At 43.8% G+C, this 14142-nt stretch overlaps 1 protein-coding gene across 1 annotated transcript in view; it reads right to left on the reverse strand.

Annotated features, from left to right (window-relative positions):
• LIFR (LIF receptor subunit alpha) overlaps window positions 1-14142 on the reverse strand; it is an 84646-nt gene that overhangs the window by 41164 nt on the left and 29340 nt on the right. Inside the window, exons 2-3 of the mRNA XM_053409078.1 lie at window positions 10251-10413; window positions 3125-3248 (exon numbers count right to left, since the gene is read on the reverse strand). Of these exons, the coding sequence (XP_053265053.1) occupies window positions 3125-3248; window positions 10251-10335 (209 nt within the window). The 5' untranslated portion in view covers window positions 10336-10413. The remainder of the gene's footprint in view (window positions 1-3124; window positions 3249-10250; window positions 10414-14142) is intronic.

Here is a 14142-nt window from a genome sequence, read left to right on the forward strand (position 1 = left end):
ATAAAATCTATGTTTATTTCATCACGGTGATTAACCAAATCCCAAAAGAGATCCAGGGAAAACTCGTGCAAAATGCTGGGTGTGTGCACGTGTGAGTACCCACCTACCCCAAGTTATTCTCCCCCCCTCCCCGCAATTGATATCCCCATACTAATATCTGGGGATGGGAGCCATAGTTCAGGGCGCACAGCAAGGGATGGGCAAATCTATCTCAGTCTGTACTGCCTTGCTTCCACTTGTGGATGTCTTGAAGCGGGCCTTGCAGCCTTCTTGTGCAGATTTTTAAAGGATAACTCCAGAGAAATCCTTTAAAAATCTGCGCGGGAGGGGACACACACTAAAAAACAAAACAAATTGAGGTATATGTACAGCACCTTGTTTTCTTTCACTTGTTTGAACACTGCAACCCTGACACACAATGTAAAAAGCCATTTTTAAAATATTTGGGGAAAAGCGCAGGAAGCCATTTCACAGTTTCTTATGTAATTTTACATACAAAGGGCCTATTGTAGGTAGAAAATGTTGTAGTGCTGAAACATATCCTTTTTTTTTGTACTGCTGAGCCTTTTTTAAAAGACATACAATTGCCCTTCATATATGTTCAATTACAGATGAAGCTTCCTACACATTTTTTCCCTTTCCCTACACTATTTTTAAAAGCATTTAAACCAAAACCTCCAGGTGCTGTACTTTTGAGCTGCTCTTCAAGCAGTTTTACAGTGTTCCAGGAAGAAAAAGAGTGAGCGAGCAATCCCTCAGTAAATATTTCCCCTTGCTCAGCTTTGTTGCACTCGAAAAGTCCTCAGAAAGGGTTTATAGATCCTTTGGGCTGAATTGCACACCCTTGCCATGGACTGGTTTGATATCGTGGATAAAAATCATTGATTTTAAAAAAGAAAAAATCGGATTTTTTTTATTTAAATCAAGTTTTTTTGGTTTAAATCAGATTTTTAAAATAAAATGCTTTTGAGGAAAAATCTTCCTAAAGATACTTTTCTATTTAAGTCACGTTATAGTCCAAAGGAAATAAGGATTTGTTTTAAGATTTTCATGTGTGCTAAAACTCAGTCTAAGGTTTTTTTTAATAAAAAAAACCTGTTTAACCACATCAATTAACAAACATGTATACATATGCTATAATGTTATTTACAGAAAGGTAGCCGTGTTGGTCTGCCATAGTCAAAACAAAAATTTTTTTTCCTTCCAGTAGCACCTTAAAGACCAACTAAGTTAGTTCTTGGTATGAGCTTTCGTGTGCATGCACACTTCTTCAGATACGGTTGATGGACTTCCATTTCATGCGGCTCAATGTGGTGCCTTCCATAGTTCCAGGTATCTGAAGAAGTGTGCATGCACACGAAAGCTCATACCAAGAACTAACTTAGTTGGTCTTTAAGGTGCTACTGGAAGGAAAAAAATTTTTTGTTTTGACTATAATGTTATTGTTTTAGTTAAATAAATGGTTTAAATTGTTATTAAGGAAATGATTATTTTTCTCCTTCCAGCAGAAAGTACGAAAGAAAAGTCATCCAAATATAAACACTTAACTTATAAAACCTCACAATAATTTCATAATTATCTGTCTATGTATTTCTAATAGTATAACCAAATCAGTAATTTTTTATATAACTGTAAAAGCTACTCTGAAAATTTATTATTCCAAAAATGAAACCTTCATCTGGTTGTAAATATTAAGATTATACCAGCAATAATAAGTCTTTCTGTGAAAAAAATATTTAAATCAAGTCTTACTGACTAGTGATTTAAATCAATTTGATTTAAATCAAATCCACCCTGTTTGATAGGACAAATGAGATGGGGTTTGCAGCAGACTCTGGCCTAGACTTTTCCTGTCATATCTAGATAAGAGCCCATACATGTGCATGTAAGAAAGACCCAGATTCACCCCTCAACACGGGCTGCATATAGCCATTCAGCTCCTTGGCTCTCTTTTACTGTAGTTGTTTATGGCTGGGGGTCCCAAAAGGTTCTGAGAACGGCTTACAAAAGATGCTGACAATAAAGTCATATTAAAATGTAGGAATGGAAATAACTTGGTGTCCGTATGATGCCAGGAGTACTAAGTATTCCCTATACTTCACACCAAAGTTTCTCCTCTGCTCCTGTGATTGCTCCTCACCACCATTCCCACCTGCTCAGTGTCATACAGTGCAACTCTTCTGAGTAGCATGAGATTTAATCAGAACCAAGCCCTTATCTGACAAAGTCGGGCTGCTCAGCAACCGTGCTGCGGCTTGTTTGCTAAACACACTTGACCTCGCACTTGACTTGTCTCGACTTGGCCAGTTGGTTGATAATGCAGAGGTATCCTCACATTGCCTTATTGCTGTCGCTTGGGTGAGTTTAGCCCGTGGATGGGGATGAAAGTTCTGGGAAAGGCCAAATGGATCTGTTCCAATGATCTTTATCTTTGGAAGTTTGCAGTGTTGTTTTTCTAGAAAAAGAGGTGCCAGAACTCACCATGAACACCTCCCTCGTTCTTAGAACTGGGGGGGGGGGAGCCTTGGATGTTTGTTCTTCCTGGTTGGTGCTGAGCCGGTTTTGAGTATGTTTCCCAAGAGAAGGAATGGTTAAAACAGGTATGGGGAAACCCTAGCTTATAGGTCAGACTTGACCCGGCAGGCTATTCCTCACAAGTCATGCCCACCTGTTCCACAACTAACATCGTCTGCAGTAAGTCAAGACAGCACTGCTTTTCTATATGTTGCAGATTTGGGGGGGGGGGGTTTGAGGTCTAAAGCCACCTCCAGGGTTCATGACAGAGATGAGATTCAAGTTGTGGATCTATAGTTCAGCTCTTCTCTACTCCAGCTTAGGAACACTGGAAGCTGCCTTATATTGAGTCAGACCATTGGGTCCATCTAGCTCAGGACTGTCTACACTGACTGGCAGCAGCCCTCCAAAATATCAGGCAAGAGTCTCTTCCAGGCCTACCTGGAGATTCTGGAGATTGAACCTGAGACCTTCTGCTCACAAGGCAGATGTTCCTCCACTGAGCTATGGCTCTTCCACCGTCTAGCTTACTAAACAATGACTACAAATTTCACCCAGGAACATAGCTTATATGGCCTCATGCCCAAGAAAAAAAGGATATCAGTGTTACCTGCCACTGTGACAGAAAGAATACTCCACTCCATGACTAGCTGTGGAGGCAGTTGTCCATGTGCAGATAACCGTTTTGAAGTCGTGTGTTGCACATGTCAAATTCTGAGGCGTGTGTGACAGATCTGGAATTACAACACAAATGAGGTTGAACATGAATGTTACTGAACAGTATCATTATTATTTTTCCCTATAGATAATTGACCATTAATGGAACAGCAATAGAAATCCATGCTCTGAAATCTGAAATAAAATCAAACTCAAATCCGAAATTCCTGTTTACAAACACATTTTCCAACAGGAGGAAATGAAGGACAGTCTGCAACTTTAAAAAAACACTTGCAGCTGTTTAGCAGTCTAGCCAGGACGCTCAAATATTCCAAACACATTTGAAGCATATTTACACCATGGACAAGCTGCTTGGATAGTCGTTCCCTGTCCTGGGGAAACCCTGCGAGTTGCAACTGTGAGGGGGTGCTAGTGATCCCTAAGCGATAATACTCAGCCCACTTACCATATTCTTTTAGCTTCCAGGATTCTTTGGGGAAAGCAAGTAAACACAGTTCTAATTATTTTAGTGTCTAAGTCATGGTGCTTTAAAGGAATTTGACTTGGGGGGAAATGGCCACACAAGTACAGAATTATTCCATGAAGGATTGGGCAATATATGGGTCCCACCCAAATTTCCAGCAACAACTGTGACTGGCTGTGTTCCAGACTTGGCTTCCTAACACCCTGTGTCACTGCCATTTACTGAGAAGGAGAGGGGCAAGCCAGTGGGGAACTTGGTGCAGTGCAGGTGCAGAGCCTGAGCCAATCCAACCCTCCAGATGCTACGTCAACACCATGACAAACTCCATTTCCCCTCCCCTTTTCGGTAACTGGTAGCAACATGCACCACTGGGAAGCTTGGGAAGCAACTCAGCCCAAACCATTCCTGCTGCTAAATTCAAGTGGATGGGAGGTTGGGGGGGCTGGGGAAATAGGTAGCCAAAAAGAGGGGAAGGGGGTGCCCCAATGTAACAAAGCACCCCTGAGAAGATACCTCTGTTTTGGCCTGGAGAAGAGACTCCATCACATTCCTAGCCAGCTGATTTGTAACACCTGGTAGGCCCAGAAGAAGAAGAAGAGAAGAAGAAGAGTTTGGATTTGATATCCCGCCTTTCACTCCCTTTAAGGAGTCTCAAAGCGGCTAACATTCTCCTTTCCCTTCCTCCCCCACAACAAACACTCTGTGAGGTGAGTGGGGCTGAGAGACTTCAAAGAAGTGTGACTGACCCAAGGTCACCCAGCAGCTGCATGTGGAGGAGCGGAGACGCGAACCCGGTTCCCCAGATTATGAGTCCACCGCTCTTAACCTCTACACCATACAGGCGATTGTCTCCTTCCCGTGTAAATCTCTGATGATCCTCCCTTATGTGTAAATTTGAAGTAAACAAAAGAATACTGGACGACTTCTAGAGGTGTTACGGCATGGTATGAGAACCCTAAATAGCACTCGCTACTTTTTCTCCTCCTCATAATTACTAAGCAAGCAGTTCCAGTGGGCATGAGGCTCCCATCAGAAGAGTTCGAGAGATAGGTAGATTTCTTTCCCCCTTACTTTCCTGGAAAGATGCATTTTTAAAAGCCATAGTTCAGTTGGTCAGAACATGGGGCTGACAATGCCATGGATGCTGGTTCAATCCCCGTAAGGGACAGCTGCATATTCCTGCATTGCAGGGGGTTGGACTAGATCAGCGGTTCTCAACCTGGGGTCCCCAGATGTTAACTCCCATCACCCCTAGCTAGCAAGGCCAGAGCTCAGGGATGATGGGAGTTGTAGTCCAACATCATCTGGGAACCCACAGGTTGAAAACTGCTGGACTAGATGATCCCCTTCCAACTCCACAATTTCAATTTAGACAAACTGTTGCTGACTGGCACCATTTTAAACCTTTAATGTCCATCCACTGCCAGGACAGCAAGCTTCTTGAGCATTTAAGGTGGCACTTTTCTCCTTAGAAAAGCTTTGGGCCCCTTTAAAGAGGCCTTACTCTTCCCCTCACATGAACATTTCTTGTGGAGTCCCACCCCAATCTCTCTCTTCCATCCTTTGCTTTCTTTCACTCTGTCCCTGAACGGATCTCCATTCTACCAACAACAGTTCTGTAAGACTTCCAAATGTGTCCCCGGGGCTGAAAAGGGTTCAAAGTTGCTGCTTGGACTCTAAATACCAACCAACACTGGTAACTAATGGGGGGACGGGACAAGTTGCTATATTGTAGCAGAAGCCACAAACCACCAAGCCACAAACCGCAACCAAAAAGTAGAATAAAATACAGGAAGTATTTTACTATCTGCTTTATGTGAAATCTCATCTGTGTGCGCCAAAGTTCCTTTAAGTTTATCTAGAACGGAAACTTTCTTCAATTAAAGGAACCAATTGATATTTGTACCTTGTTTAAGAAAAAGTACAGTGGTTAATTGAGCAGCTCTCAGCTCCCATTCTACATATAGACCCAACCCAAATTAGTTCAGTATGGTTCTAATTGTTTTTAGAGCTTGTAGAAATGGTTTTGTTTCTAGAATTTGTTTGTGTATGTATATAGAGATAGATATCATTTTAACATTCTTGCTGCACACCAGCAAGATGTCCTCGGGCTTTGAAGTGGTTTTAAATTTGCAAAATAAAACAGAAATAAAATGCATGCCACTATAGCGAGGAAGGCTTGTGACCTGCTGTCAATCTGCTGTCTAAATTCTGACTTTGATTGCGTACACTCCACCAGCTTAAAACATAGCTGGGTATGGCATGATAAAAGTCTGTGATTTCATCAGGACAAGTTATTTGTTGTTTACTGTTGTAATAATTGTTTTCTCAGAATTTATCTGCTGTACCATGAACAAAAATAACATTATAATTAATAAATAAATAAAACATAGCTGGGCTGTTCTTTTTCTCCATTGGTATTGCATCTGATTTAGGGGGGAAACTCATCAAAACACAGTATTCCATATGGATTGTGGCTGACATTGTGTGCCCACTGTTTCCCAAACCAGAAATCAAAGCACACTGGATACAAAGTAAACAGGAGCATATTCACAGCCAATCAATGGACTCTTGGCTCTTCCTCCATAAATATCGTTATTTATATTTAAGCCAGAACTGGACCAGTTAACCCTTCAAATATAGGATGCCTTCACATAGAGAATTGCCTTCTGTAAACTAGGCCACATAGAGACTTCTGACATGAAGCCAGGAAAACCATTTTGTTCAGTTTTGTTTAAGAGCTAAAAAAAGAGTGTCCTTTATACCCATGAGGACAGCTGCCTGATCTTTTCAATATGTTGCTACAGAATGCATTCACCAAGCATCTCAACCCAGGGAAACGGCTGGACAGGAATGTGGTTTGGCTTCTTGCGTCTTGTAAAACGCCTCATTCCTTTTAAACACAGCTAGAAGCTTGACTATAATCCAAGTGGTCAATCTTCAGCTGCACTGAATAAAGTTTCATGGTCTGAGGGGGGGGCAGGCTGGGAGTAAAACAACTGAGGATGTACTGAAAGTTCACCTCGCTCCCCACGTAACTCAAAGGCTCCCACCTTGCAGCTTTTAGTTTTTTTAGTACTACAAAAAAGAAATAAGATAAAAAAAACACTGTAGTACAGTGGTACCTCAGGTTAAGAACTTAATTCGTTCTGGAGGTCTGTTCTTAACCTGAAACTGTTCTTAACCTGAGGTACCACTTTAGCTAATGGGGCCTCCTGCTGCCGCCGTGCCACTGCCACAAGATTTCTGTTCTCATCCTGAAGCAAAGTTATTAACCCGAGGTACTATTTCTGGGTTAGAGGAGTCTGTAACCTGAAGCGTCTGTAACCCAAGGTACCACTGTAGTTGGTTTCCTTTTTCTTGTTTTCTAATGTTGGTTATATTTTTAATTCTTTACCCAGGTTTTCTTCATCTTCTATTGTACTTAATTATATTGCCTAAATCTATAAACTAGCTAGGCCAGTGGTTTTCAACCAGTGTGCCATGGCATCCTGGGGTGCCTTGAATGACGGTCAGGGGTGCTGCGGACAACACTGGCCTCTGTCCCTCTTTCCTTCCCTCCCACCTCTGATGCCCTCTCACATCTCTGCCTCTCAGAGGCTTGCACAGCTGTTTGTTGCAGCAGCCCTGGCTACATACTCCACAGGCGAATGGTGCCTCTGGCCAGGGGGTGCTGGTTGCCAGGAGCTGAGGCGCCTCAGAGTAAGCAAGCAAGTGGGTGAGGGAGCCCAGCCAGCCAGCCTGCAGCCCTTGCTGTTGGGAATGACCAGACAAGTCCAGGGGGACTTGTGGGTCTCCTGTGGGGCAGTGTGAGGAGACACCTTTCTTTGGTGCAGGCGGAGCAGCTCAGAGACCCAAGCAGAGTGGAGAGGAGAGGAGACTGAGGAAACACTCCACAAGGGAGGGTGTTCGAAAAAGGGTGAGAGGCTGCCAGCTCTGCAGGCAAGGAGTGACATAACTGGGCTCCCGAGCCCCACAGGGGTGCTGCAGAAAGAAGGTAGAGTGGTACCTCAGGTTAAGTACTTAATTCGTTCCGGAGGTACATACTTAACCTGAAACTGTTCTTAACCTGAAGCACCACTTTAGCTAATGGAGCCTCCTGCTGCTACCGCGCCGCCGGAGCCCGATTTCTGTTCTGATCCTGAAGCAATGTTCTTAACCTGAAGCACTATTTCTGGGTTAGTGGAGTCTATAACCTGAAGTGTATGTAACCTGAGGTACCACTGTAATTGGTCAAGGGGGCCGTGGACTCAATAAGGTTGAAAACCTCTGAGCTAAGCAGTATCTCCAAGCTCAGAAGGAGCCAAGGCAGACTTAAGCATATCCGGCAGTGTGGTGCAAAGCTCCCCCACGTTTCCCAGAGTTTTTTAGGGAGGACGGCGCTGCCGGTGGGGCTAGAGGAGGCAGGCAGTGGCTGGAGGGTGGCTCCTCTGATGGGGAAGAGGCGGAGTCTGGATGCGATGCCTCCCAGCTCAGCTGGTCGCTTTGTGCCATAGTGGGCACGGCAGAAGAAGGCGCTGCTTTGGTGCAGCATGGCAGAGGCGGGCGAGGGCAGCGAGCTGATGCCAGGAGGCGCTGCGTCCAGCCTCTGTCTCTTCCCGGGCGCCCTCCAAAACTTGGTGCACTGGCGCCCCGCACCACTAGGCTCTATGGGTAAGAAGCCCCTGGAAGGAGCACATCTCCAAATAGGGGAGGTTAGGGCTGGGCAATATCAGCTTTTCAACATCGCGATGTATCACCAACTAAACATCTCACAGGACAGCATATGCAAATATTTTACATAAAAGAAAAACATGCATATTCCCAAAAATGAAGGCTTTTCTTGGTCTCTGAAAAAGTCTTCAGAGCTCAAAAGCAAGCTGGCAAGAGAAGCAAAGCATTACCTCTAATGTACAACTGACCACATCATTAGGTCTTAAAAATAATCCAAGGCACCACAATGAGTCACTACCAATTACATGGCTTCCCCACAATGACTTTTGATGTGCACCGCGCAATCCAAGTAAGGTGGTGAACTCAGTTGAACTCCTTTTCCTCCTGGCATTCAGATGCTGATGGTGCCACGAGGGGCCCAGCAACCTTGGCAGCTGCCGTCCACTAAACCAGACACACAGAACATGCACGCATGCCCAAAAATCATTCAAGACGGAACTGGGCTTTCCGTAAGGTAAACTACACTAGCCACATGAGAAGCCACAGGAGGGGAGGGTGTTCTTGTGCTTGAATCATGCTTGCTGGTTTCCTACAAGTATCTGGTCTGCCAGGATGCTGTCTTAGATGGGCCATTAGCCCAATACAGCAGGCTTTTCAAGAAGAAGAAGAAGAAGAAGAAGAAGAAGAAGAAGAAGAAGAAGAAGAAGAAGAAGAAGAAGAAGAGTAGTAGTAGTAGTAGTAGTAGTAGTAGTAGTTTGGATTTGATATCCCGCTTTATCACTACCCGAAGGAGTCTCAAAGCGGCTAACATTCTCCTTTCCCTTCCTCCCCCACAACAAACACTCTGTGAGGTGAGTGGGGCTGAGAGACTTCAAAGAAGTGTGACTAGCCCAAGGTCACCCAGCAGCTGCATGTGGAGGAGCAGGGAAGCGAACCTGGTTCCCCAGATTACGAGTCTACCGCTCTTAACCACTACACCACACTGGCTCTCAGCAGATTTAAAGGTAAATATAAAGGGACCCCTGACTGTTAGGTCCAGTCGTGTACGACTCTGGGGTTGTGGTGCTCATCTCGCTTTATTGGCCAAGGGAGCCGGCGTACAACTTCGGGTCATGTGGCCAGCATGACTAAGCTGCTTCTGGCAAACCAGAGCAGTGCACGGAAACACTGGTTACCTTCCGGCCAGAGTGGTGCCTATTTATCTACTTGCACTTTGACGTGCTTTCAAATTGCTAGGTTGGCAGGAGCGGGGACTGAGCAAAAAGGAGCTCACCCCATCGCGGGGTTTCGAAACACCGACCTTCTGATCAGCAAGCCCTAAGGCTCTGTGGTTTAGACCATAGCGCCTCCCACATGGTCTTAAGCAGATTTAGGGGATGGCAGATTTCATCTCAGGAGCTGCTGACTTGGCTGCCCCATTTAGTGGGGGAAGAGGAGATAAGGTGTCAGGGGAGCCATGTACCTTTTTAGCTTTCTGTACTTCATCTACATTTCATTATAAGGTTATTGCAAATCTGCACTTTTAAAAAAATCTGGGCAAAGTATATCCAAAACATCTATATCCAAAAAAGATTACATGGAACTTGAAAATTAAGTGGCTTTACGTCGATTTTCTTATGCATCTATTTACTCAACTGGTCATACAGATCAAAAAGCTATCAAGACTATACTGAATCTCTGCCCACTTAAAAGCCTCTCAACCACCTTCCCTATAGCTCCCATTAAATTCCTGGCTCGTAGCATTATCCACCCTCTTTCAACATCATCTTTACAGTCTTTTTTCTTTTTCTTTTTAAAGATAATCTTTATAGTCTTAAGGCCTAGAACCTTGACTTTTGAAAACAAACAAGGAAAACCAAGATTCTTTCAGAACTGCAAACCCTACATTGCAATGCATGTACAAAATGTAATGAGTGAGAGAGAGATATCAAATTATACCAACCTGTTTCCTGACACTGGGCCAATTGGTTCAGGACACACAAGTGCACTACTGCCAATAGACAGCAGGGAATTTGGTTAATCCACATTCTTCTACAGTTCACTATGGAGATGGAGAATCGGTCACTTCAAGCAGCAAAGATCATCCTCTTTCAAACAGACAGGCTCTAAAAATTGATGAGAGAGAGAATGAATTGTAGATATTCAGGCAACGTCACTAGTTTATATACAGTACTTGAAATATACACAATGTCAATGGATTGCACAATGCTTGTACAATTCTGGACAGCAGCCTGTGGGGAGAAAAATGTTTAAAAGTAGGTATTGGAGCCTATTTCTGACTGGAAGCCACCTCATAGAGAGAAACAACTTTAGACAAAATCTGTTCCTTATTGTCTGTTCAGGAATTGTTTCTGCAGAAGCAACAAGGCAAATTAGAACCAATTTAGCACAGGACGATGCTGTGCCAGGCTTATGGAGGTAGCTTTTTTTTTATAAAAAAAAGTGTTTTCATTTTAATCTTCTGTGATGCCTGATGCTTTGATGCCAAAAAAATAAAAATAAAGCTGAACTGAACAGAAATCACCTGGCATTACCGGAAGAAGTTTCCCATTATAAAGCGAAAGCCAAAGTGGGCATAGATCTGGTTACCAGATAGAAATAAATAATAATTAATAAATTTATATTTATACCCCGCCCTTCCCGGTTCAAAAACTGGGCTCAGGGTGGCTGCTAACAAATTTAAAACACTTAATTGTAAAAGCAGCATAAAATACAGTTTAGAAACATGAACAACAACAAAATTCAAAATTCAGCAATCAATTTAGGGGAAATAAGCATTAGATAATCCCCAGGGCTAGCTGGCTGAATTGGTCCTACTTGGGCCAGTGAGGAGGCCAGGGGAGAATTCGCTGTGGGGTCTCAGAGCAGGTAATCTTCATAAAAGGGGAGGGGGAGGGAAGAAAAGGGAAATAAAAGGATACAAATAAAAGAAATGCTGCTAAATTGGTTCAAACAGTTAGTGACCGTATTGAAAAGGCATGACCCTGAAGGAGTCCATTTATTAGAATGGGGAAGCTGGGAAGCACAGGGAGGCAGAGCGCTCCTGTGCTGGAGTCCTGCTTGCAGGTTTCCTACAGGAACCTGGTTGGCCACTGTGAGAAGCGGATGCTGGAACAAATGGGCCCATTGGCCCATACAGAATCATAGCATCACAAAGTTGTAGAATGGGAGGGTCATCAAGGCCAACCTGCTGCAAAGCAGGAATCTCAGCTAAAGCATCCATGCCAGATGGCCATCTGCTTAAAATCCTCCAACACACCCACACACAGAGGAAGCTGCATCATTACAGACCAAGGCATAGGTCTGTAAGCCTGGCCCTGTCTACTCTGACTAGTTTCCTCTTTCCAGATTCTCAAGTGGGATCTTTTCCAAGACTTCTTCCCACGGAGCCTCTGGCCTGATTCAGATGAGGCAAGATACTCACAAATATTGTGTGCTCTCCCCGCCTCTTTTTCTCCCCACATCACTCCTCCCCACCCACCACCTTGTACAACAATTAACCCAGGAAAATTGTCACACAACCATCCAAACTAGAAACTGGCATTGGCAAGATCAGAACAAGTCAGGATTTTAAAAGAAGTTCAAACTGTCTAAGCCAGGCATCTCACGGAAGAGACCAGGGACTTTCCTCCAGTGTAGGAAGATGTCTTATACGGATTCAGACAACTGGTCTATCTGTATCCTAGGGGTAGTCTAGTCTAACTACCAGCACCATAAGGAAAAACAACAGAAGTAAAAGCATTCATTGCAAGCATTGGTTGCAGTGGAGTGGCAAGCTAGCTGCATCGTAGTTGCTCCACTGTGTTTATTCTATTTTACAGTAATACCTTGGATCTCAAATGCCTTGGTTCCTAAACAAATCAGCTCCCTAACGATCGAAACCTGGAAGAGACTGTTCCAGTTTTCAAATGTTCTTTTGGAAGCCGAATGTCTGATGGGGCTTCTTTGGCTTCCAGTTGGCTTTAGGAAGCTCCTGCAGCCAATCAGAAGCTGCACTTTGGTTTCCGACTGTTTTGGAAGTTGAACGGGCTCTGTTCAACTTCCAAAGTATGACTATATTTTCGTTTGAACTGAACAACACTTCTAAACCGGCATTGAAAGAGAGCTAGAGCAAGTCAGCCTTTTGACATATTCAAACACCTCGCGAGGCTGTGCCCCTTTTCACAAACACCAAACATAGGGACATGTCTTATTCGGAGCCAGGTCCAGCGAGCTCAGTAATTGTCAACACAGGCTGGTACCATCTTTCCAGAGTTTCAGGCTGGAAGCCTCTCTCCCAGTGTTTTCTGGAGATTCCAAGGATTAAATCTGGGACATTCTGCATGCAAGCTGTACCACTGAGCTACACCCTTCCCCAGAGACACAACAGTTGGAAGGGGGAAGGAAGAAACCTAGCACAGGACTGTGGGAGCTCCCTGGACCCATGTGGGAACAGGCAATTTCACCAGACAAATTCTTCATGATCCTCCTATTAACACCAAGGGGCAGGAAGGAAAACAGACAACATAATTCTGAGGGAAGAAGGGTAAACATCTGTTCCAGCCGCCCCACTGCCTCAGTCTAAATTCTCCCATGCTCTTGGTTTTTAAAAAGAAAACTAAATGCATCAGGAGATCCAATCCAGTACTTTCCACATCACATCTGTTTTGACCATCCTTTCTAACACTGCACTACAGTGCGTTATAAAATTTTATGCACAGGGTATATGTTTACTTTTTAACACCATTGCCAGCAAAGCAAGTGCACTGTGGTTGGGTCTTCTGGGCCAAAGCATTTCTTTGCAATTAGTTGAATCAGACTTTGGCTTCAAAGATAGTCATCTGAGCAGAGGAATGAACATTATGCTATTTTTAAAAAGAACCACAGCTTCATAAAATTCAATTATTTGGCAGCCCCTCCATTTGACCACACTCATTTTAACCCAATGTCCCCTGCAAATTTTCCAAAAGCAAAAAACTCTGGTCCTCCTGTTGCTCCTCATAAGACAACAAGAGTCTTTCTAAAGGCTAGAAAAAAGGCTGGGGAATGTTTTGTCTTGCAGAGGAAAAAAATTGGTTATCAATATTTTTTACAAAGACTGCAGAAGGCAGCATTCAGCTATGCAATTATATATTGCAAGAATGCAACACTCAGACTCATTTTTCGATCAACCTTAGAAAGTTCAGATAAATTTCACTCCTGTTCAAAGTCCACTGGGTATCATCAGCATGAACAAACACATAGCAGTGCCCTGTTGTTCAAAACAAGATGCCCAAAGCCAGATGCATGACCTGGAATTCTCCCTAAATGATGGAGAACTAGGGCTGTGTACACCCAATACCTTTAAAGCACTTTTGAAGCAAATTCTTTTCCTCAAGGAATTCTGGGCACTGTGGTTTACCATCATATCATGCTTCCTCTACATAATATTAGTTTCGCAATAGGAAGCAGCTCTCCAACCTATAAAGCAGAGATTTCCCCCCACCCTTCTGCCTAGAGAAATTGGGCATAGAGAAACCTGCATTTTTTTCAACACATGAAGCTGCTATAGCAAGTCAAACCACTGGACCACATAGCCTAGAGCTGTATTGTTCCAGCTAAGGGTTGACCTTCCAGTTCTTGGGACCAAAAAGCCCTTCCCAGTCCCCAAATTCAAAACTGTTAATGAGAGATGCTGGGGCCTGGACTTTGGACATTTTGCAAAACATGCACTCCACCTGTGAGCTACGGCAAGCACTGGCCAGCTGCAGTCCTGAAAACAGAGTCAACAAACACACCACATCGTAAAAGACATCCTTCAAGCTGGATGCAATGCACATGCTCTTAGCTTACCTTAAGGCAGATCACACAATACA

This window comes from Podarcis raffonei, chromosome 11 (assembly GCF_027172205.1).
Source record: "Podarcis raffonei isolate rPodRaf1 chromosome 11, rPodRaf1.pri, whole genome shotgun sequence".
Classification (NCBI taxonomy): domain Eukaryota; kingdom Metazoa; phylum Chordata; class Lepidosauria; order Squamata; family Lacertidae; genus Podarcis; species Podarcis raffonei.